The 25,418-nt window shown below is 40.9% G+C and overlaps 1 protein-coding gene across 14 annotated transcripts in view; it reads right to left on the bottom strand.

The window, feature by feature from the left end:
- Positions 1-24,827, bottom strand: part of TRPS1 (transcriptional repressor GATA binding 1) — a 240,413-nt gene extending 215,586 nt beyond the window's left edge. For 3 of the 14 annotated variants that reach the window (XM_083621856.1, XM_083621850.1, XM_083621852.1), the window contains exon 1: positions 23,099-23,285. In XM_083621856.1, the coding sequence (XP_083477982.1) occupies positions 23,099-23,108 (10 nt within the window). In that variant the 5' untranslated portion in view covers positions 23,109-23,285. Of the gene's footprint in view, positions 1-17,025; positions 17,308-23,098; positions 23,286-23,885; positions 23,947-24,111 lie in introns of those variants that run through there. The other 11 variants (XM_083621857.1, XM_083621851.1, XM_083621849.1 and 8 more) reach the window with 8 other exon arrangements.
- Between the last annotated feature and the right edge of the window lie 591 nt (positions 24,828-25,418).

A 25,418-nucleotide genomic window follows, 5' to 3' on the forward strand; every position in this document is an offset into this window, starting at 1 on the left:
CCATCCCATCATATTTCATCAGCCCCAGGAATTGCCCAGTTCTAGACATGCAACAACAGGATAAGGTAATAAGAATCCTGAGGCGGCAGAATGAACTGCACCAGTCTAGACTATTGCTAGGGTCATCGGTTTGGAAGGGCCACCTTGTACATCACAGAACAAACTTCCTAGTCCAACTCATTTTCTGCTGTGCTCGTTTTCTATCTGCATGGAGTTTTTAAATGTATCATTCAATAGCGTGATCACCTCCTCCCTCCCTCCAGCTTGAAGAGGTACACTCCATTCTTTCACCTGACACCTTCTCCGCCGCATATGTTGGCCAGACCTCAGCCCATCCGTAAGAAACTTAGCAACATCCAAAAGCAACCACAAGGAGTGAAAAGGGCGTTTTGCCAAGGGCTAACTGACATGACCCATATTTGGACATACTAAATTTAGTCTCATTTTGTTTTGACAGCTTGGACTGAATATAAAGCAGGGTGTAGGTGCACAGTAGTGTTTTCGGATTATTACTTCACTTCCAACAGGTCACCACGATTTGACAGAATCATAAAACCTGAACCAAGGCCTACAGACAACAGAAGTGCGAACATTGGCTCTCAACTTTTTTAATAACAGGAACACAGGAAGAGAGGTACCTGGGAGGGTCATGAAACTTTGGCTATGTCCTTCTGCTCTATCTCAGCACTTTCTTTTAGCCAATCACTCCCACTGCCGCCCCGCAAAACTGGCTTATGGGCCTTTCATTTATTACTCATTCTTCTCTCAGCATCACAGAAAGGAAACTGTTGACTGATGGATAGTACGAGCTAGAAAAATGAAATAGTGGGAAATACTGGAAGGAGTTGTGGTAAGTAATAAACCTATTCCCCAGCTGTTTGGAGGGGGTAGGGTAAGAAGTGAAAGTTGTATGAGGAAGGCCAGGTAACTATGCCTGAAAGTTGCATACCAAGATCTCTATATGGCCAAAAGCCACAAGACGTAAGACAAATCCCAGCTCAGAATTTCCTACATGGACTGGCAGCAGTCCTCCAGGGTCTCAGACAGGGGTCTGGGGATTGGGGATTGAACTTGGGATGTTCTGCATGAAAAATAGCTGCTCTACCACTAAGCTATGACCTTTCCCCTTAGTGCAGTTGCTCAGGAGGCAAGGCATCATGGATGCAATTACCTGATGCCGTGATAGCAGAAAGGCACCCTCTCTTGTAGCTGTGAACATGTGACATGACTCCTTAAATCCCTACATCTACTTCCTGCCCACTTCTGGAGCCAAGCTTCTTGTCCTTACCTTCAAAACCCTTCCTTGCCCTGCTCTCCACCCTTAAAAGTCCCTTTCTATGACTTTGGTTCATTCAGGTCCACCAACCTCTGCTACCCAAAGGTTAAAGCAGCTCTGCCCTTATTACATGGGAAGCTGTCATGTACAGAGTCGGACCATGCTCCATGTAGCTCAATATGGCCTACTCTGACTGGAAGCAGCTCTCAGGGGCTTCAGACAGGGAGCATTCCCAGTCCTAGCTACAGGTGTCACTGACTGGACCCAGGACCTTCTACATTCAAGGCAGATGCTCTACCACTTCCAGTTTTCATCCTTCTCTTTAGCTACTCCTTATGTCTGAAACCAGTTGCCAAAATGCCTCTCTACAACCACCTTCCTTACTCTTTTCAAGGGCTTCCTCTAACCTCACATTTTCCAGGAAAACTTTGAATCATGCCCTGAGTCCCAATGCTGAAAGTCAGCCAAAGTAACGCATGTATAATTGTATCTTCTTCTCCTGCTTACCCCTACTTCCAACACCCCCTTCTTTCGTTGCTTCCCTGTGTTTGTTTTAGAATGGAAGCCTCTTGGGAGCTGTCAAATCTGTTCCTTATAAAGTGCCCGGCTTGATTATATACCTCCAAGGAAGTTTCCACTTATGCATACGATGTTCGTTGTCCTTCCCCTTATCCCAGTATCTTACTGCTAAGTAGCCCATCATTTTTTGTTCATTTCTTTCAGTTTGTCCACAATCCCAAGGAAAAGGCCTACCATGGAACATGTAAACTGGGATGCTACCACCACCATCCTGCCTATTGCTGTAGGGTGAAGAGGAGAGAGGTCTGTTGCTCAAATACCATACTTTGCACCCATCCCCACAGATCAAAATTATGATGTGACATTTGCAAGGTACGTGCTGTAGTTGGTCATACTCTTCAGAGATCCATCAGTGGTTTCAATAGGGGAGCCATTTTTATTAGCTGCATAGTCCCAGACCTAAAAATCACATTTCTGTTACCCGCACAGCCATTAACTGCAGCCTCTGACATTTCATGCTCCTGAACAATCTGAATGTTCTAGGGTTGTAACTTTCAGATCATGCATAGCCACACACAGGCCAAAAGTTGCAACCCCAGCAACCCTCTGCGGCACTACAGAAAGAACTCCTTAGATTATACACTTATTACGTGGCATCTCTAAAAATATTGCCACCACAAGCCACTGGGAAGTTTGCTTCTGTAATCAAACCAGCCCAGCTACAATATCTCACACAACATAAGTCGCCTCCATGTGTGGCACAGAAAATTTGACCACCTTCTGTAATCTTAAAAACTGTCTCCCCTTATCTCCCTAACAGGGCCTTAAAATCACTGGCAGAGACATACCCAACTTTCACTGTCCCTCAGCTTAAAATGTTGAGGGATGCAATGCTGTCCTTGCTTAGCCAAGTCTGTTTGGACTGAGGGAGGGGAAATCAGATTTAAGAGCTTTTAAGAGAGAGAGAGAGTCCATTATGACATACTGCCGAATGTTATGTCAAAGGAGCCCTGGTATTTCATTTTGCAGTATGTTATTATGGACACAAATTACCAAGAAAAGGAGTTTGCTAAGCCCAGTAAGTTATTAAAATTGGCTTTCATATGCGCTTATCTTAGAGCGGGGGGAAAAGTCTGCATGTTACCATGTGCCACTGACACTTCATCACCATAGTATTTTAAAATATTGTTTACACTGATCCCAGAAGTACACAATATACACATTTCATTATACAGTAATCACCGTTTTCATTCTGCTACCCAAAGAGGAATTATGCCTCTTGCTGTAGCTCTTCTATATATCTGTGGTCAGCCACAAGTTTTTCTTCGAGTGCCACTCGGAAAATGGAATGGGGATCGGAGGTGCAAGAAGGCTCTAACTTCGACAACTCAAAAATGAGAGACTGCCGAGACCCGTTGACACCAGACACCACTCCCCTCTTTTTATTGGGGGCCAGGTGGTTTCCCTCAGGGCCTACAGGTGCCGATCCCTAGTCTACAGAATTGTTTTGTTTTTTGGGTATATACACCATGTAACCTTACGTGGCAATTATTTATTCATTAAACTTAGATGCTTTTCTTATTGAGCAGCAAAGAGTTTGAACGGACCATTGTTTGAAAGACAAAGGAAACACGAGGCCCAAATCAGAGATTGCTGAAAGGCAGGGGTGGAGAAATATTCATAGAAGAACAATCCTTAACCTTCAAAACAACACCAAAGCTTTAAAACGTTTAAATAAATCTACTACACAACTGCTGTGTTGCAGTTTAACTGCCAAACTGAAGAACAGTCATGACGTTTTTTACAGCACAACCCTATACATTATCTACTTAAAAGTAAGTCCCACTGAGTTCAAATGGGGTTACTCCCAGGTAAGTGTAGACAGAATTGTCGTGTTAATACGTAAATTATATCTTAAAAGGCTCATATACTACACTTGAGCACTGTTAGTATATTAAGCTATTAGCCTTAAAAGGACTACAATGCTATGCTGTTTGTTCTACTGAAGATCTATTTTAAAATACTTGTAATTTACCAACACTAAAACTTTAGAGTCTGCTTAAAACATTTTAGTTTAAGCCTATCCAGAAATATAGTCTTAAATGTGTTTTATCTCTTTTTAGCTACTGTTTATTTTAATCACCTTTTGAATGCTTTTAAATACCTGTTTTAACTTTTTCATTGAAACTTTTAATGTTTTATTTTATATTTTTGTAAACTGTTAGAGGTTTGCTTGTTTTACAATCGAGCATTATATAGATTTTATTAAGTAACAATAAAATAAAAACAAGTGAATGATTTGGTAATCTACAATAAAGCTTTGTAAACCTGTTGACAGAGAAAAGATGGAGCAGAACGGATTGCAACTCACATCAGATTGCACGGGCAGATAGATGCAAAAGGAGAAACCTTCCACATTATTAATCTTTGTTTTTGAAATTACTAATACTTCAGATAGGAGGAGGGATTTCCATCTTAAAGGCACATGCTAAAATATGGCAAGGATGAAAGGAGTACTAAAGCAAAACCCTTTAACACATAACTAATACGCATTTGGACACAAATGAAAAGAAGCACAGATTAACAAATTGTTACAATAAAGTATGGAATTGAAAAAAATCACTCTGAAGTTGTCTCTCTCTAAAAAAAAGTACACAGCAAGAAAAAGACAGTTGTGTAAAAATAAAATGTTAGTTATCTCAACAGCATTTAATGCAACAATTTGCAAAGCCAACAGACAGAAACTGTGGGCAATTCTTAACTCTTTACACAATGCTGAAAAGCCATTTCCCTCAGTATTCTGGTTGTATTCTAGTATTAAATGATCTGAAACAATTTCCGAAGAAATAATTGTCAAGGACATTTTTACGTAACTTTTAAAACAAAATGGCCTGTCAAGATAATTCCACCCTACACCATAAAACTATCAAAAGTCTCTTTTATGAGCAAAACGAAGGGGAGACACTTCCTAACCATTGGAGGGGGGGGGGGAGAGAAAACAAATAATAAGCAAAGAACATACACGTACCCCACTTAGAATTTCCCTTCGAAATTTCAGTGACAGGAGGCTCTAAGCCTTTCGGAATGGCCAGCGCAGCCCTGTGTTAAATGAAGTGGGTGTGCATTTTGACAGTCTTAAATGGAGCCAGACTTTTGCCTCTTTAATAAATGCACAGTGTAATAGTAACTAGCACTACTTATGAAGTCAAAGTATTTTAGCCTCAATTCCAAACAATGTGTTTGAATGGAACTTATTTCTAACAACTGGCGATGGACTAGAGAATAAGTGTGTCCTGTCTATTATCTCTTTCCTGAATGACAGTAATCTTGAGTACAGTTTTGAACAAGAAGAAGTAGTACATAGTAGTTAAGCAATCGGCTAAACATCCCAAGATGCATCCACAGTTACAGGCATGAAGGGTTTTATTTTAAAAATAATAATTATAGGATTGGAATCAAAGTAAGTAAAGCTGAATATTTGTTTTCTTATAACTAGCATGTGCAATTTTACAGGGGTGTACACACAGTTTGGTCTACCTCATTTAATTAGGAGGCTACTCAGAGAAACAAAATCTTCCTGACAGAACAGATTATTACACTAATGTAAAATCATTATATGATATATATCTCAATGTTCACTACGTCAACCTCTAGACACGAAACGAAAACCAAACAAAATCTGTGAAATATTAGGGAACAAGGGAGATGCATGGAAATTCTATAGCTTGCTAGGCTATCACGTTGGAACAAGAAACTTTCTCTGGATACAGAATGATTCGATTTTAACCAATGTAGGCACAAAAATATTACAAGAAGCTAACCGATCACAGACACCTCACATTTACCAGCAATTCAAACATTACCTGGAATTATAGCATCTAGGAGAATTCGTTCCTTTTTCTTTCGAATCTTAAACAGATCCTACCTGCTTTCAATCAAGCACACACTATTTGGGACGACTCTTCTCTCTCCAATAACAAACTTCAAAAGGAAGATAAATGTTCATTTTTAGATATGAAAGTCTCCCCAGTCCTAGTCCCAACTGAAAGTCCTTTCGTATCAGGCTGCGAACGGTTTGAGTATCATTCTCGGTTATACGTACAGCGTTTGAGCTACCCAGAGTGATTTGTTTTATGGCATTTCCACTGTGGTAAAGTTTGGTCTGAAATTCCTTTTCACATAAAAAAAGAAAAGGAAAAGGGAAGTCACAGTCTGCAACCAGGAAGGAAGGAAAATAGAGATTTCTATGCAGTCAGAATTGTTCAGATTATAAAGCATTTTGCTTGGTCTCAGCTTCCTTTCTCCTCAAACGTATATCAGATTCTTTTGAGGCAAGACATTCCGAATGCTCTATGAAGCCAGTAGCTTCTTAAACCACAATTCTCCTTTCACCCAGTAAGGCAAATTCCACAGCTGCCCCCTTCCTTACTTCTTTTTTTACTTTGGCGTTTGAAAAATTCCTCCTTCACATTGACAATGAAGGCTTCTGAAACAAAAGTTGTTGTGTGCATCTGTTTAATTGCTAGTGGTTCCAATTACAATTGTGTGCTACTCAGAAAAACATACTGCAAAGTAGTTTTATTGTGCTCACAAAACAACAGGTTGTTCGGACAAATGAAAGAGGAAGTGGGAAAGGTGAGGTATGCAACATTTTTGTACTGTCTTCAGAGCTAAGAAATGTCTAGAGTAGCAAGGAATTCTGAATAAGCAGTTCCAAGCCATCCATTCTGACAGGTTCTTAGCTATAGAAGCATTTCAGTGATTCTTCTGGATGTTTGCACAGTGGTATCATAAACTCGAAATGTATATAAAGCCATAGAATGCTCGAGACATCTACTGTACAAATCATTTGTATCGGTTTTTAAATCATCAGACTCCATATGCCAGACCTATGCCCAATGATTTGCTGCTATTTATATTTCCCCCAGTATTTGTGAGTACCATTTTCCAAAAGCTTTCTGAAGTACCAATTTCTAAAAAAACTTACTTTTAAAATAAGAGAATCCAAGCATGGTGGGCATGTACCTTTCACCAGGGCTCTTTAAAAACTTGTATATTAAAATATTCAACCGCATCCACTAGCCCATTCACAACACATCTTTCATTACTGAATTTATTTACAGTCCTTCAAGATTAATTTACAACTGATACCATTTATCTATTCATTTGCCTGGGCCATTAAGAACAATGCAACTGGAAAGAAATACAGTCAAACCTCGGTTCTTGAATGGCCCCGTTTTCAAACATTTCGACTCCCAAACGCCAAAAACCCAGAAGTAAATGCTCCAGTTTTCGAATGATTTTTGGAACCCAAACGTCCGACACAGCTTCCTCTTGAAGTTCTTGCAACCAATCAGAAGCCGCGCCTCAGTTGTCGAATGTTTCGGGAGTCAAACGGACTCCCAGAACAGATTACGTTCGACAACTGAGGTTTGACTGCAACAGCAATAATACCTAGCATTTGTAATGTCCAAATTATGTTACAATGGATACATCCACATGCAACATCAAACCATGGTTAAACTATGGTATTATGTGAAAGGGTCTTAACGTTCTAAAGCAAAGCATCAATCTTACATGCATCCCATTTTTCCTATCTTGTTCCCATGAGCCCAATATATTTAGTGTTGCATTTGAATCAAGAACTTTATTAAAATAAACTCCTGCGTCATAGGAAGCCAACTTGAAATCATAGATTATGAAGCTGATGAGTTAATCTTTATTTTAAACCAGGATCCTTGGTTCAAATGGAATATTAAGTGGAGATTCCTTAAAAGTGAAAATATACTCCAGCAATGTCTTCCCTCCCATGGTTGCATGGGAGAGAAGGAAGAAAAGTTTGGAAGCCCCAGACTTTGCACACTGGGGCTCATCCACATAGCTCTAAACTGCTGTTTAGTGTTAAGCAACGCATCTGTAAGCTCTAACACTTAGTGCTGTGCTGAAAATTTCTCCCACATTTTAGATGCGGTTTAGTCATGCTGGCCACATAACCCGAAAAAGCTGTCTGCGGACAAACACCAGGTCCCTCGGCCTGAAAGCGGAGATGAGCATCGCACCCCATAGTCAAATTCGACTGGACTTAACCATCCAGGGGTCCTTTACCTTTTTTTACCTTTACCGTTCAATCAAAGAGGAAAGAAATTACACTTGAGATTTTTCAAATGGGAGGAAATGTTTCTGTGAAATCCTTATGGAGTGCATGGCTTTTGCCACATTTTCCTTAACTTTGGGGTGGTTGACTGGTGTTTGTAAATAACTTTTCTTTCATTCTACAAATCATCTCACCAGCACTCTCCATCCTTCCCAAGTGCCAACACTTCAGTTTAAAGTCCAGGGAGCCCAAGCTTTCCATGGGGCTTTTTCAGATCAAGAAGGGTAGGCAGCAAGGGAGGCTGAGTGCGCTGGAGAAATATATCCTGGAAAGAACTCTTCGGGGCACCTTGCAGTGATAAGGTAAGCTCAGAACCACATGCCAGCCAAAATTCTAAAGAAATTCCAAATTAGTTTTAAAGTGCTCTGAGAATGCGGCAGGAAACTGGAAGCCTGTTTCACACAAGGTAAAACTGGAGGAGAGCTTTGGGCAGTATTATTAACCCTATAAAGAAGGCTGGAGCCAAAGCTGAGATATAGTAGTTGGCCCAGGGCAACACAGCCTGTTCACAGGCATGTTGATTCAAAAGTAAACCCTACTGATTCCAGGAAGACTTAGTCCCAAATAATTAGATGCAGGGCGGCAGCCTGAGCAAGTTAATGATTGGTGTTAAGATCTGAACTGGGTATATTCAACATTCTTAGCTTCTGAACTACACTACTGTGAACTCCCAGCTCACAGAATGGCTTGAAAGAATGCTCCGTGCAACTAACTTGAGATTTAGGCACTACACTGAATAAGATGAAACCCATAATAAAGTAGAGAACAAGTCCACCAACAGCTATTAGTCAGATTACCCAAACTGAGCCACTGTGTTCATAGAGTTTGAAAGTAGATGATTCAGAAAACTCCCTGAAGCCAAGCCAGATCTAGGGCTGGGCAACACTTGGGATGAGACTGCCTAGGAACTCTCTGTATGTCACCTCGAGCTCTATTGAAGAAAGGTGGGAAATTAATCTATTTAAAGAATCACCATTTGTAGGGAAACAAACTATGGGGGAAAGAGTGGTTGCTTTCATTTCCTACTTGTAAGCTACCCAAAAATGGTTCCGGATTACCACTTTTGGGAACTCTTGGTCTGATCCAGCAAAGCTCTTATTACAAGAACACTGGAGTAAAAGTTGTTTTTGAAAGCCGGGTTAAGTTGCCAGGGCTTGATAAAAGTAAGTGGCACGTATCTCCCTAGATTATCGTAGCAGTCAAGTTTAGAGAAAGCTTCCCCTCTGCACCTTCATAGAAAGTGATGAAGAAGCTAAACAAGCTGTCAGTAATCCAAAGGAGTCGCTGAATCCCAACAGTAATATTGCTGGCAAGACGCAGTGGTGATATTTGGTGGAACTAGTGTATCCACTCCTATTCAGGGCTTTATACTCTTCACCCCATTCTACCCAAGGATAGCAATGACCACTATTGCTCCCACTGCAGCTCACCAAACAAGACTGGACCGTGTCCCACCTGACAGCGGTTCTCAATCTGTGGGTCCCCAGATGTTGTTGGACTACAACTCCCATCATCCCTGAGCTCTGGCCTTGCTAGCTAGGGGTGATGGGAGTTGTAGTTCAACAATATCTGGGGACCCCCAGGTTGAGATAGGCTGCATTAGAAGATGGCTGCCCAATAATAGCCTATGAAAACTATTTTACCCAAACAACAGTTGTTTTGAAGACTCCTCCCACCCTTCAACGTACATCAGTTGTTCAGTGAAGGGTGTAGCTCAATTGGAGAGCAGTAGCTTCCAGTGTTCGAAACTCCCATTGTTCTAGGCAAATTTTGCGACAGGGAATTTCATTAGCGCAAGCAGTTTCTGAGCTCTGGGCCCAGTATTGCGCCTAAGATTTCAGATTAAAACTGCAGAGTGGAAGAGAAGGAGGGCCTTTTTCTGCCTCCCCACTTCCAGCTACTCTCTGAAGACTGGAGACCCTCTTAAGAATAATAGGGGTGGGTGGGGAGGGGAAGGACTAGAGCATGTGAAAGTGAACAAAATATTTTAGTTGCAGTTCATTCATTTTCAGCTTTGTATTCTTGTTATTAAAAAAGCATGCCTAGACATTCCGTTGTTGTGCCCATAACCTAGGTTTAAGGTGCCATTTAGCTACACTGGTAGCTTTGCTTGCAGGAGGTTCCAGGTAGGGCAGAGAATGTCCCCTGTCAGAAACCCTGGAGAGCTGTTGCCAACCTGTGCAGAAATTACTGAGCTATGTGGACCAGTGATCTGACTTGCTATAAGGCAGTTTCCTATGTTCCTAAGAATCTTGGTTGGAAACCAGCTTCCTTGCCTATACCACCTTCTCCCAATGGGCACTAAAACTGTGAAGAGCACATTCTATTCATTCATCACACTTTACTTCAGCTGAGCAATCACACTCATTTCCATAAAACAAGAGCAAAGCTGCACTAGTTATTTGCTGTTAAGAAGGAAACTTGGCATTCTGTGGGTAATTCTGACATGCACTGACCTGACGCTACATCTCTTTAACAGTTTTAACGTGCCACACTCCCTATGCCACAGTCACATATACACTTACCTAAGAGCAAACCCAACTGAAAGCAGCGAGACTTACTTCTGAATACACATGTATAGTATTGCACTACTAATATCACATCCACACCCAGTCTGGCATGTTTGGAAATACGATACAGATTTACTGAAATGAATTTTATTTCACACTGAATATAGGCATGCTGAGACGGCAGTCTTGATTAAGCCAACGTATATTGAAATGGAGGGTTGATGTGTTGGAAGGCCTCAAAACTCATTTCCCATGGTTTTAGCAGTGGGTGTAGTACAAGACACCACTACGGCTAGACAGATCATCTGAGAGTCACCTAGAAAGTACTCTGACAGGATTCCTACCAGCCGAAGGTCGGGGCAGCTGGGTACACTTGCCACGGATCTTGGAGGGCTAACCTGGCTGAGGGCCCCTCACAGGGACCAGCTGCTTTTCTTTGAGTTCATAACTTTATTCTAACTTCCACCCTGGGGCCCAGACAAACTCTGCAGGGGCCTGCAACCAGCAATAGTGAAAATGGGAAAAGTAAAGGCAAAGGTAAAGAGACCCCTGACCATTAGGTCCAGTTGTGGCCGACTCTGGGGTTGCAGTGCTCATCTCACTTTATTGGCCGAGGGAGCCGGTGTACAGCTTCCGGGTCATGTGGCCAGCATAACTAAGCCGCTTCTGGCGAACCAGAGCAGCACACAGAGACGCCGTTTACCTTCCCGCTGGAGTGGTACCTATTTATCTACTTGCACTTTGAGGTGCTTTTGAACTGCTAGGTTGGCAGGAGCAGGGACTGAACAACGGGAGCTCACCCCGTCGCGGGGATTCGAACTGCCAACCTCCTGATCGATGTCCTAGGCTCTGTGGTTCAACCCACAACACCACCGGCGTCCCTAGGTGACAATGGGAAGCAGCCAACAAAAACAGAATGGAAAACCATTAAGGGAGTTCCAGAAAACAAGTTGAGCACTTTCATCACAATTTACTGGCACAAACTAGTGAGTGAAAATAGAAAAATATCCTTTTTCCACTTTAGTCGGTGGGCCAACCCAACATTTGGGTCTTTATTTAAACGCACACTGAACAACCCATAACACTTGTAACACAGAGTCTCGTGGCACCATAAAGACCAACAAATTTATTACGGCATATGTTTTCACGGACCACAATCCACTTCGTCAGATACGTAATATATAATCCTTCACGCATCTGATGAAATGCTTTAAGGTGCCACCAGTTGCTTAAGCTATAAAAGGCTAATCCTAACACCTTAGATTAAGACATTAAATTGTGTTTTTTTTCTACCCTTAACCAAGCTATCTTTATCACACCCAAACATCCACAAAATAATTCAGACAGCCAAATCAAACCCAAACACCAAATCCATTACCTTTTAACGTTTTTATCCCAATGGCATAAACAGCTCTAAAGTAAGTGAACTGAGTATCTGCTTAGATTTCTAAACTTTTCCAGAGCTGACAAACAACCTCGTCGCAATGACCTTACAAAACTAGTCATGAGTAAAAGTGGAACTTGAGGGTGTGTCTCCCCCTCCTCAGTCCCTTCCCTGCCCACTAGTATCTGTGTCAGAATTCTCGTTACATCACAATAAACATATTAAAGTCTCATAACAAACACTGGGGTTTTCTGTGTAATAAAAAAAAAGGTGCAACACTTAAGGGAACTTAATTTGCATGTATTTTTAGAAGGGACATGCCCTGTGTTTATATATACACAGCATAAAAAGACATGAGAGAGAAGCAAGGATAAAAATGGAGGCACAACGAGAGAGTGAACACAAAATATATAGCATGCTCTGTGGATGAGACTATATAAAGTGAAAAATGCCACATCATTGATTCCTGGTGGAAATAAACCGAACTACTGTGTCTCACACTATTGCACCATTGCAAACAGACATCTTAAAAACAAAATAATTGAGGGGGGGTGAAAGGAAAGAGAGGGATTATCGATTAACGCTTTTGGGCTGAGGGTTGAAAAGGAGTCATATGCAGCACTATTCATGCCATGTAACATTCCAACAAACAATAGATTATTTTTTTTAATAGTGCAATTTGACAGTTAAATGTGTGGGGGGGATTAGGTGTGAGACTACAGATCAGATGAATGAGTTCATTCATCTCAGATTTAAATGTGGAACTTAACAGGACTGTCACCCAAACCAGCCCACACTGGACTCCAAAAAGTTTTTCGAAAATGGCTTCCTGGAACTAAACAATCCGTAGCCCAATTCAAGCAAGGCACCGTAGGATGAAAACAACAGGTTAGTTTTCAATTTTACTGAAGATCCTGCTTGCAGCTAAACAACTGCTGTCAAAATTGTGCCTGCACCAAAATACTATAATATTTATTAAAATGCTTTTAAAAAGAAACTAAGTAGCTCATAGCACTTTTTAAAATGTGCTTGATATAGTGTTATGTTTACACATGTAATATAGCATCTGAACTGTTTACATACCAAGGAAAGAGGGTGTTTGGGGACATGCACAATGTGCAAACATTTCATTAAAGAGAATTTCATTTAAGTATCAGCGAATTAATCCAAACCTGAACCACCAACTGGTCCAAACTGAGGGATGCAATACTATGCTGTACACTGTGGTTGTTAAGCACTTTTTTATTTTCATAATATTTACCATAAGAGTATAGAAACATTCCTACAAAATGTTCATTCGACATCCATAGAATTAAATCCTATCACATGCACAAGAAGGTACACAGTATGCAAGCCCCCAAATAATACTCTTGCACTCTATAGTTCAAAGACCACTGACACAGTAGGGCTAGGTCTTTTGATAAAGAGATCTTCGGCATATATGTATGTCCCCTACCATAACTAGAGACACTCTCTGAACATCTGGAGTTTGGGTGGCAGAACATGGCTAGAGACTGCTGTCCGTTCTTGTATTCACTCTTCCCATTTGTCCAGTGGAGCCAGAGCTATATGACCTTCAGGGCAAAGGGAAAAACTAATCACTTTTCACACATTTTTGCTTGTGAAGGTATCAGAAAATGTTAATTTATTTGCCTAGTGCAGGGGTCAGCAAACTTTTTCAGCATGGGGCCGGTCCACTGTCCCTCAGACCTTGTGGTGGACCGGACTATTTTTGGGGGAGGGGGATGAACGAATTCCTATGCCCCACAGATAATCCAGAGATGCATTTTAAATAAAAGCACACATTCTACTCATGTAAAAACACCAGGCAAGCCCCACAAATAACCCAGAGATGCATTTTAAATAAAAGGACACATTCTACTCGTGTAAAAACACACTGATTCCCGGACTGTCCGCGGGCCGGATTTAGAAGGCGATTGGGCCGGATCCGGCCCCGTGGCCTTACCCATGGCCTAGTGTAAGATCTTTTGGGTCTATCGGGGCCAAAACAACAGCCCTAGATGTTAACCAGTCTGTTTTGCACATAAGCCAAACAACTTAAATATTACTCTTTTCAAAACAGACTTGTGAGACAAACTCTTACACACACGTTTCTAGAGAATTACTAATGTGGGCCATTTTCTGTAAAACGCCCCCTTTCTACAGATAACTGCCGACAGCTCTGCCTCTTTGCTTGTGCGGCATTTCTGTGATGTGGAAAAGGATGCACTTACAACAGTAGATGAGAGAAGCACAAGTTGCCGAAAAAAACCACCATCATATATGAACATATAAAGGCCAGAACAGTGTGCAGGTACATTGTGTACATATAAGAAAGGAACATATACACACTCTTTGCAATGTATCATGTATCATACCGGCAGTGATTTTAAAACATCTCCTGTTCTATAGGTCTCATATATTCAGATATTTACGCTCCCTGTTTTAGAGCAATGCTACTGCCAACTGCCAAGCAGGGGGGGAAGTACACAAATCAAAATATGTTACCTTTGTTCAAACAATACTGCTGTTCATTATATAATAGAAACTGTCATACCTAATCTCTCAGGAACCTAGAAATAGTAGATTGTTGGGCCAGAGGTGATTTAAAATGGTTTGAGGCAAAACTGAAACATAGCATTTAAGTAAATCTTGCACAGGAACATAAGCACAATTGATGAACTTTTTGTATCATCTTCCACGTATAGGGTTTTGAGCCGCACAAATGAACTATCAACACCGGGAAGACACAAGCGTTGTATATCCTACATGCCTTGAGGAAGATATGTTTTCCAATCCCTCCTGTTATCAAAGTGATGAATTTAAGTAACATTTAAAAAGAGAGTAACGACACTCAGTATTCAGCCTACTTGGAAGAACTCCCAGTTAAATTCTATTAAAATCTGTATGCAAAATGTTTCTACACTATACTATTTCAAGATTACAGCATAAATTTGTTTGATATTATCTACAATTGCGTGATAGGCACCGATTTGGGAATTGGAGTGCTTCCCAGTTTTAATTGGTAAAAAGAGATGCAAAACCAGATCATAATAAACATAACTCCTGCAGATTTGTGTGTGGAAAAAAATTGATTTAAATACAGAGAAGTATTGGATACCAAGCAAATTTATATAAAGCCTGATCTACAAATCAGTTAACATGAAATCCTAAAATTAAAGCAGTTTTGCCTCACTGCCTTCAATGAGAGGGTATCAACTTAAATCATATACTTCATTACAACTGCCTTGCCGGTCCTGCTGTTATTATATATAAAATATATTAACAAAGAGTTGAATGTCTGCACTTCCATCTCATAGGAGTGGGTGATCAAAGGTTAATAACCATCTAAATTTATTTTATAGCCTAAAAGTACAGTTGTACCAGCTTCCCCCGCCAAAAAAAAAACCCCTACCTGCCAATGCTAAAATCAATATGAAGCCCTACTCACATCAAAATGAGTTTCCCCCCAAATGAGAATTAACATAAGCAGCCCAACAAAAGCCTTCTACAAATGAGAATATTCCCGAATAGAAAGACGCAGAAATGAAAGTTCAAGAGCAAAACTAGGGTTTGAACTCCAGGGAGAGCTGACATTTTAAAAAGCAGTGCCACTGAATTATAGCTCTCTACTTCTGGGTGGGGTACCCATCAAATGGGTGGAGTGCCTCCCCTAAAGGAAGGAAAAACTGGCACACACTAACTTGGCCTTTTGAAAGATTTTCTAATTTGCCAACAAATGAAGTCTCGCACCAACTTCACCATGAAGCCTCTTGCCTAATGCAGTTGCAGACAAGGTAGCTCGGGCTGGTGTGAAAAGCCCAACTGGGAGAATGGAAAGAGGAAACGTGATTGTGGAAGATGATAAAGCAAATAAGTTTTTAAAACCCCAACTTTTTTAAAAAAGTTAAATTACTGTCTTATGCAGCATATGTTAATGGTCGACTGTTTCCTGTCTCAGTAGTTGTTCGACTTTCAAAAGAAGTATGAAATAAGTAGCAACTGGGGGTTGGGGAGAGAGAATGAATCAATTTATTTTAAATTGTGCTTGGTTGTTTTGGAAGAGGCTAATCACCCCTTTTGCCCATTCAATTTTTTTCCCATTGTCCACCTCACATGTTTCTTGCTGTAGAATAATAGGTGTAAATTATTCCTTGACGTTGCTTAAAAGAAGAAGAAGAATAAGTACTAACCGGCCTGAGAGTAGCGATTATTAATTGAAATTAATACAGATTGATTAAAGAGGAGGGACGAAAAGAGCCGTAACATTTTTTAAAAACTTTGTGGGGACACTTTCATTTTTCTCAGCCAGTCTGAAGTTAGCATAACCTAAAATGCACCAGCATTCACAAAATGCATTCGGAGAAACGCAGCAAGGCTCAGCAGGAATGATTTTTTTATTAAGAAAGAAAAAAAACAGGAATAAAAATAACTGCATCAACAGGGTCTTTCTTCTTCAGGCTTCAAGCCCGGTTTTACTTGAGTTCTTTTTTAAAAATGGCAGTTAGGCCACTAAAACCAATCCAGAACATTATTAAAAGTTAAAAGCTACCAATTACTTCTGTCTGTTCTTTTAAAGCAAAGTTTGGCATTACGTCAGTCGGTTTAAAGAAAACAAGAAAAAGAGGGAGAGAGCGCGTGCAAGAAAAGAGGGAGAGAAAGTTTCCTTCTTGAATAAATAAAACCACCAGGGGAAGGTGTCTAGCCACTTGTAAAGGGTTTATAGCACTTTTTAAAAGAGCTAGGTACATTTTGAAAAATTAAAATATTTTTATCAACTAAATTTTGGGAGGGAATGTAAATTTTAATCTGGTTTCGGGAGGGGGCAAAAACTAATGGGAGAGGAAATCTTATTGATTTGCTTACAGTTTTGGAACTGGAGTATGTCTGTGCAAACACACAAAAAATGCTGATTGAATAGAACACGCAAGGAAAACTTTAGCACAGTTCATTTCCCCCCAATGGAAAGCGGTTGTTAGAATTTTACTTAAAACCTATCTCAACCGCTTAATATTTCAAAATCCCTAAGTGGCATGCAAAGAAATCTAACACAGAACAGTACGACAGTATCATAAACACAGAGATACAAGCATAAAAACAGTCAAACAGTATTGTGAAGTAGTTTTAAAAAATAATAATAATAACCCAACAGAAATCCAGTAATAAAAAGGTCCAATCTTACGGGTCAAAGGCAGCCTGGGCAAAAAGATATGCCTTCACAAGAAGTCTGAAGGAACTGATGGATGACGCTTCACATACGGCAGAGGGAAGGGGCAATGGCAGAAATCACTCGTTTTGGGGTTACTGTCCTGTGATATTATGTCGGCTGCAGTGCCACAACAGACTTTCCCCAGATGATCTTAAATGATCAGTCTAGCAAGGAACACGCAGCCCTCCCACGTTCCACATGCGTGCCTTGGAGTTTGTGCATGCATGTGTCTCCTTTCGGTTATCAATACTAACAAACAATGTTCTTCAGGCAGGCTATTTTATGGGATGATTCACATCCTAGAACATGCCCAACTCTGATGGGGAAATTATGCGACACTACAAAGCGGGCTACTAAAGGCAGCAAAAGGTTTCCACGCGCATTTTTGTGGAGCCGTACGGAAAACCATGCTGAATTTGGGACACGTGGTGAGGAAAGTTTCTTTAACATGTTATTCTCCCTCACACACACAACATTGCCCCCATGTAACTTAATAAGCTAGCCACCATTTTCATGGACATCTCAGCGATTCATTCACACACAGAGACTACGGAAGAGGCTGCAAACCAGGCAACTGAACCAGTGGGAATGCGCAAGTGATGTTCAGGTGAGTGAGGCTTTCCAAATGATTCCAGGAACAATTGCTAACGATTACAGGGTTCCCCTCTCACACACACACCCATCAAGAAAAGAAATTTATATTCAATATCCCCGTGGAATACTGCCCAGTCGCACGCACACTTCCCTCTAATTTTTCCGGCTGAAAAGTGGGGCATCGGGCCACACAGTTGCAAGCTATAACTGTACACTATCATTTTAAATAATAGTTGGGGGAAACTTTTAGGACAACCATTGCTGCAGGTCGCTGACACCAACTTCCACAAACCCTTCTAAATAGATAGCTCCAAAGACACTTATATAAAGTAATGTGAATGTAAATCTAAAATTAAAACCCAGTTACACCTTTAGTAAATATTTAGAATACAGTGATTTAACTGTTTTAATAAACTGTAATGTGCCCACTATAAACTGGATCCCTGACTCAGACTTATTTGAACTAATAGAGTCCCATGCGCATTAATATACTCTACTATCATAAAGAAGGGTATAAGATTATTCAGGTTTTTCAACAGAATTGGGATTAAACTGGTTTAAATCCAGCCATTTCAAATCTAGGTGAATTATGCAAATAATGAATCACTGTACTAGGATTTCTAGCACAATAAACCTAACATATGTTTACTCTAAAGGAAGCTCCATTGCTTTCAATGGGGGATACTGCTAGGTAAATGCGCACAGACAATAGCCTTAAACCAATTCCCCCTAAAATGCAATGCACTTTTATCTGGGAGTAACTCCCATTGAACTTTATAGGACTTACTTCTGAGGAGACATGCCTAGGTCTATGCTGTCAGGCTGAAATCTTATGCAGTTACCAGGAAAAGTTCCATTAAACTAAACCTTGTATCTGAGTAAACATGCATAACATTGTGCTCTTAATCCTATTGAAGTTAATGAGACAGCTTTCCTTGCTTGTACGCACTTTTTTCAAAAGTTGTCAAAAGTCAATAAAACTAAACAACAATTGGGTTTCCTTCTCATCTTCCATTAAATTGAAAGTAATCACAGAACTATCAAAATTTGGGTGGTGGTTTTAAACTGTCACAGCTAAATCATAACTCTGTTGTAACAATATAGCATAATACAGATTTTAAAAATATCCCCCTTTTAAAAGTGTGTGTGCACGTACACTCACAGCTTAGAATAAAACGTATATTTAGGAACAGACAAATATAAATACCTTATTCAGTGGTATTGATAAGAAAAACCATAATTATTAGCTTTTAAGAGAGTCGAATCAGTGGATCAATCAACTGAAGGTTAAGTTGATTAACTGATATCGTGGTATATTAAATCTGTGGGGCTGAAAATTGGTTTTGTTTGTTTTAATCCTGCTTTCACTGTGCTACTGAAATAAGAAATGAAAAGGAAAATATTAAAGATGATCCTTCTTTCGAACAAGTGGAAGCTGTCTTCCAACATATCAGAAAATTGCAAATATGCAGGTGTCTTGGAAATACGCAACTGTTAATCAAAGAGTTAACTAATCAGTTAAAAGGTAGATAATTAATCGCATGAAATTATTTAACTGACTGAAACAGCAATACTAATAGTTGATAATAAGTACCAACACCTGAAAAAGGCAACCCCTAGACCTCCTTTTAACCTGAGAACCTCAAAAGGTTGAAACTCACCAACAAAGACTTTCTTGTGTTTTTAGGGGGGCGGGGGCGGGAAATACAGTTGTATATTTGAATTACTCACGTTGTGAATTGCGAGGTGTAATACTTGGGACAGAAAACTCTACATTTATGGTTACCCAATATTGCCAAAAATACAAATCTAAACTACCTTACTAGTTGTCTTGAGGAAACTAAATTAAGCAAAGGCAAACAGCAAATGGAAAGTTGTCAGTCTGCTGGAATGAATAGCTTCATTTTACACACAAACCAAAAATCTGAATATCAGAATATATTGCTGTCCGGAGCCAATGCTTTAACCAACAGCCTGATCCCAAAAACATTACGGCAAAAGTTAAGTTTCACTGAATTCGGTGTGGAACTTAAATCCACCCATGACCATGGCCCACAAGTTTCTTACAAGAGAAAGCACATTAAAAACGTCACCAATTCCTACTTGGTTTATCTGTAAACAGAGAATTACTTTTTTCAGACTCCCAACCCGACATGTTAGAATACGTTTAATTATGAACTTCCATGAATATTTTGCCATAAACTTTTAAACGACGTTTAGTTTGGTGCATTCAGAAACGACAATCGAGATTGTCAACTGTAGCTACAGGTAAGATCTGATAAGGTTTCAATTAACGTTATTACTTAAGAATTGTCAAATATCGATAGGTCAACAGTATATATATCCAAACACATACAAAACAAACTTTGAAGCTTTCACTGCTTATTCCATGCAAAAGTAATGGTGATACCCATGCTTTTAACTTTCATCAATATTTTTAAAGAAATTTCTGAAATTATTAACTTGTGCACACTTCTACCTTTCATAAGGTGAAGGTCACTTTCAAATGGCCACACAAAGCATAGAATCATAGATAGCAAACTATCTTCGAACCACAACAGCAAGAAGGAAGTAGTCATTGAGACCTTAAGGACTGGAAAACGTAAGACAGTCCTTAATGGTTTCAATCAACAAAATATTGTCTGAATGCTGAAATCTAATGAGCAGCCACTGTCAAAAGCTCTTCAACAATTTTGCTTTTACTGTCTTTAATGAGCAGAGCTTCAGCATGCAAGCGGTCTATATGTATACAGGCACATTCTTCAAGCACAGCAGATATGGTACATTCATTAAGGCTGAAACACTGTGCACATTTACTTTGAAGTAAATCAGTAAACTCAGTGGAACTTACTTAGACTCTTAGAACTTCATAGGAATAAACAAAATAATTAAGTACCTCGTGCTGATACACACACACAAAAGTTAAAATAACAGTGTTATTTACAGTTAGAAACTATACACAGTGCTATTCCACAAATACTTGGAAAAGCTATTGTTTCCTTTATGAGATAAAGGCATTTTTAAAAAGCATTCTAAGGAAAGTATTGGCTAAGCTGGCTCGCTGAAGCCTTAGATCAGTGCTTACTTTGAGCAAGGAATTTGAATGCCATCAAACTACTCTAGAGCAAATCCTTGCCATAACAGCTTATACTTCACAAATGAAAACATATATGTTGAGGCTCAAACACCTAAAAACTATACCTGCAAGGTTTTTAGCGGGGGCAATTACGATACGATATCTTTATAAGAATAAGATCTACCATTTGATTATTGATTTAAACCTCCAAAATGTATTTTGTGTAGTGAAGTTTTTAGCTCTATCTTCAGTACATTTTATTGCTTTCTGATCTACCTGAGATCACCTCCTAATCCAAGAAATGTAGTCTGAAAACTACTAGAAACTATCACAAGCTGGCTTTAAGATATATCTTTAAAAAAACCATTCTCCCTAAAAGGTGATGTTATATTCTTATTACTATTGTCCACAACACCCAGGAGTAGCATAGTAAGCTGAGGACTACATTTCATCCTCTTGGAGACAGCTCTAAACTTAATGATCTCCCTTTTGATTATGAATATGGCACTGAAGGTTTTGAGGATTTCTATGAAGCTAATGGTTGGTGATGTGTCCTCTAGAATACACAGCTTAACCAACTTTTACATCTTTTTAGAAAGAAGGAAACAGAAAGGCCTTTATGTCTTCTTTTAAAGCGGGGGAAGTGAAGTGCTCCATTTGTTTGGATTAGCTATATTTGTAACAAACTTTCACTACAGTTGTAAAAAAAAAAAAAAAAAAACCTTGCAAAATGTTGATATCATTTCCAGACGGCTTTGTCAGCTTCACGATTTACAGGAAATAGTTTGTGTTCTCATGAAAGCCCTGCATTTACATCCATGAGCAATGGGACTTGTAAAAAAAAAAAGTTTTTTTTTAAATTAAAAAACAAATCTTTCTTTAGAGTTTGCTTTTCCTAAGATTCTAATTTGTCACTCTGGTGAAATGCTTGAAAAGGCTTTCTCACCTAATGGACTATTGTGAAGATGAGGACAAGCTGTGCCTTCTCTTCAGAAAGGACAACTGTAAACTTAATTCCTTGTTTGTCCCATTCAGGAACTAACTTTTACCAATGAATTGCACTTTACCATTTGTAACACTTGCCTTTTGTGTTTTGTGTGTAATATTTAAAACCACGAATGCCAAGAGAAGAGCAAATTAACTCTTCCAACAGCAACGTAGTGTTAAATATGTTTAAATAAAAAGGAAGAAGAAAACACAAGTCCCATCCTATCATTATTATTTACTATGATCCTTAGCAAGCAGGAGCATTCACAAGGAGCTCACGTATTCACACACAAAATAGCTGTCCACTAGAATGCTGATTCCCAATTCCCACTTGCACTTTTTCCTCAACTGTATTTTTTCCAACTTTGTTACAGTACTTCCTGCTCATTGGCAAAAGGATGAATGGAAAGAAGGTTCCTTATGAGTCCTCGTGTTTACTCCATCACTTGGCCTCTGACTTTTTTTTCTTTTTCTTTCCTTCCTTCTCTTTCAGTCAATGAAATTTAGAAGGCTGACATTTGCGGATTGGGGAAAAAACATAGCAACTTACACTGATATGAACGTACTTTGGTTCTCTCAATCTTTTTTTTTAAAAAAAGTTGCTAAAGGCACTGAAGCCTTAAATAACACATTGTTTACCGGAAAGTGGTTTAAAATAAAAATAAAAGGAATGCACTAACTCAAACCTACCCAAACATCAGAGGAAAATTCTCCTGAACAACAGAGCACAAGTCGACCCTGAGAAGTGCTAGTGAAATCTAGCAAGCGTCCCTTTATGATCAAAGGCAGAGATTAGAGAAAGGGAGGGGGAGAGACCTATGGGGTAGAAAGTGTCAAGTTTGCACAGTACCCCTTCCACCCCCCAAAAAAGGGGGGTGAGAGCTTCTTCCTGGAGCTTTTAATAACAAACCATGCCACTTGCCTCCCCTCGGTATGTTTATCCCAAGTTACTATCAGAACAACTGCAATCTTTCCTTCTTAAAGTATTAGGAAGTTTCCACCTCTCCATTCATTCAGTCCTTGGGGGTGGGGGGGATCTGCCACATGGATCTCAAGTGTAAGCAAATTATTGATTGGGGGGGGTCCTGAAAATTAAACGAAGTAACTTGTAGGAACTCAGAGAGCTGAACAGGGGTCCTGGCCTTTCAAGGGAGAAAGTTTTAAACTCATTTAAAAGATGCCGTCCCTACCACCACCACATCACCTTTTCTTTTGCTGGGGGGTGTCGGTGGTGAGAGACCAGGAGAGAGTGCTCCCCTTCCCCATCTCCTAAACGCATATATTACACAACGCAACACCCATCACACTTCTCTCCCCATCCACAAGTTACACACACATAACGCAAAAAATAATAATAAAGTTTCCTCCCTCCCCCCACCCCGAACTTACTACTTTTCATGATGGTCTCCCTCTTGAGCCTGGATTTTTGTCACAGTCCCCATTCTTCCCTTTTCTTCTATCCTTCTAAAAGAAAGCAATTTCCTCTGGGAACAAATCACAAAGGTGCCAAAACTCTGGAGGGTCTCTGCACTCTCTCTGGGTGCAAGATTGGCAAAACTTTTCTTTTTAAGAATATCTCTGGGCTTTCTTCCCCTCCACCCCTCCTTTCCTTTCCTACATTTGGGGGGGTTGGGGTTGGAGGAATTAAATCAAAGCTATGCACGTAGGAAGGGAGGGGAGTCAGGAAAGACACCGGCAGCTTTAGAAGTTCTTTTCGGGTGGGGGGCGGGAGAGAGAGAGGGAGCGCAAGGGGGAAGGGCTTCCCTTTTTTCCCTTCTCTCCTCGGCTGCTGAACTTGACCCCCGCTGACTCCACCACCAACAGGGCTACTGCAAGTTTTCAAGTCGCCCATTTCCCAAGCATCAACACATGGTTTTGACCCACAAAAGCCAGGCCAAGCAGAGAGGGAGGGAGGTTTTATTTTAAAAAAAAATTGCAAAAAAATATTTTTATAAAAATTTAAAAAACCTCCATGCACTTTCACTTCTTCTTTTGCACTATTTTACAACACCCCCTTCTTTACAACACCACCAAACTCGCCCCCTCTTTCCAACGCACCCTGGGTTTCGGAGCTCTGATTTCTCATTGCGCACGCAGACATAACGCACACGCGATATACCATTTGGAGAAGATCCTTTTTTATAAATAAATAAATGAAAAAACCAGAGTCACATACGCAGTGATCGCCAGAAGCAGGAAAGGATTTGCGCGCAACCGGCCCCCACTCCCCTCCCCTCTTCTTCCTCCCCCCCCCCACCTCCGATCTCCACCTCTCCTGCCCTCCCCAACAACCACACATACACAAAACACAGCCCCTGATGTTGTTCTTTTTCAAACCGGCCCCCCCACCTCCCCACAGGCCCGGTTCTTTAACATCTCCCACCGCCGCCGCCACCACTTACCTGTTGATTAATCAGCAGTAATAATAATAATAATAACCGGAGCAGCTTGAAAGATGGTGGAACTGTCGCTTGAGCCATGAACCGTCTTTCTGTTGTTTGCAACAGAGTTGATCTTGGATTATTTTGGAAGAGGTGGAAAGCGGGGGGGGGGGTGGTAAGAGAGAAAGAGAGAGAGAGAGAAGGAAGGAAGGAGGAGGGGGGAGAAAGGAGGAGGAAGACAGAGAGAGAGAGGGAGAAGCGGGGGTTAAAAGCAGGAAGAAAAAGAAGGGGAGGGAGAAAGAGAGAGGGGAAAATAAAGATTTGCTTTTACAACCCCCCCCCCCCTTCTCGCCCCCTCTGCTGATGGGGAGAGAGAGAGAGAAAGGGGGAAGCGCAAAGGAGGACCTGGATCTGCCTGGTTATGTTTATGAAAAAGGAAAGAGAGAGAGGGAAAGAGAGCCTGGCTTCTAGTGGCACAAACAAGCCCCAAAAAAGGAGGAGGAGGAGGAGAGGCGAGGAGGCTTTTGGAGATTGCAAGGAGATCAGCTCTTTATCAGAAATGTTATCGCTTGTCAGGACCTCAGTCTCCGAGCATTACGTCAGTTTCAAGACACCAACACTATTAATATCAAAGGGAGCCTTAGCGAGAGAAAAGCGCCACCCCAGACGGAGAGCCCTTAAAGAGACAGTGCAGGCGTCCCCTCTCGCCGCTGCCGGCCTTAGCCCGGCCTCCTCCTCCTCCTCCGGCGGCTCCTCCTCCTCCGTCTCCTCTCGCTCGCGCAATTCGCAGCGGCGGCAGCGGCGGCAGCAGCCCCACGAGGCGAAGGCGGCCGGGGAAGAATCACATCATTCACACGTCTTTGCCCCTGACGGCCGGGGAGAGGAGAGGGGGGAGCACTAGCAAGGGGGGGTGGGGTGGGTTCACTTTTGCAAAAGGAGGGAGACTTTCTCCTCCCCCCAAAAAAACAAACTCATTTTTTAAAAGGAAAAAGAAATGCCCCGCACAGGAAGTTTTCAGAGAAGCTTTTGCACCCAGTCAGCCCACTGGCTGCTTCAATGCTGGCAGAGGCTCTACGGTTGTTTAAAATGGGGGGGGGGGGGGGTTCCCTACCTGGAGATGCCAGGGCTTGAACTTGGGAAATTCTGTATGCAGTGATGCAGTGCGAAAGAGCTGACCCTGGTTTTGCATGGGGGTGGGGGGGCCTTGTCTAGGGTGGTGCAAGTTTGGGAGCTCACCTTTCCACAGGAGGGATCGGAAGAGATCCTCAGCTTGCCTGCCTTGGGAAAGATGGATTTGGAAAAGTCACAACATGAAAAAGAGCCTGCAT

The sequence above is a fragment of the Podarcis filfolensis genome, assembly GCF_964270895.1.
Source record: "Podarcis filfolensis genome assembly, chromosome: 7".
In the NCBI taxonomy this organism is placed as follows: domain Eukaryota; kingdom Metazoa; phylum Chordata; class Lepidosauria; order Squamata; family Lacertidae; genus Podarcis; species Podarcis filfolensis.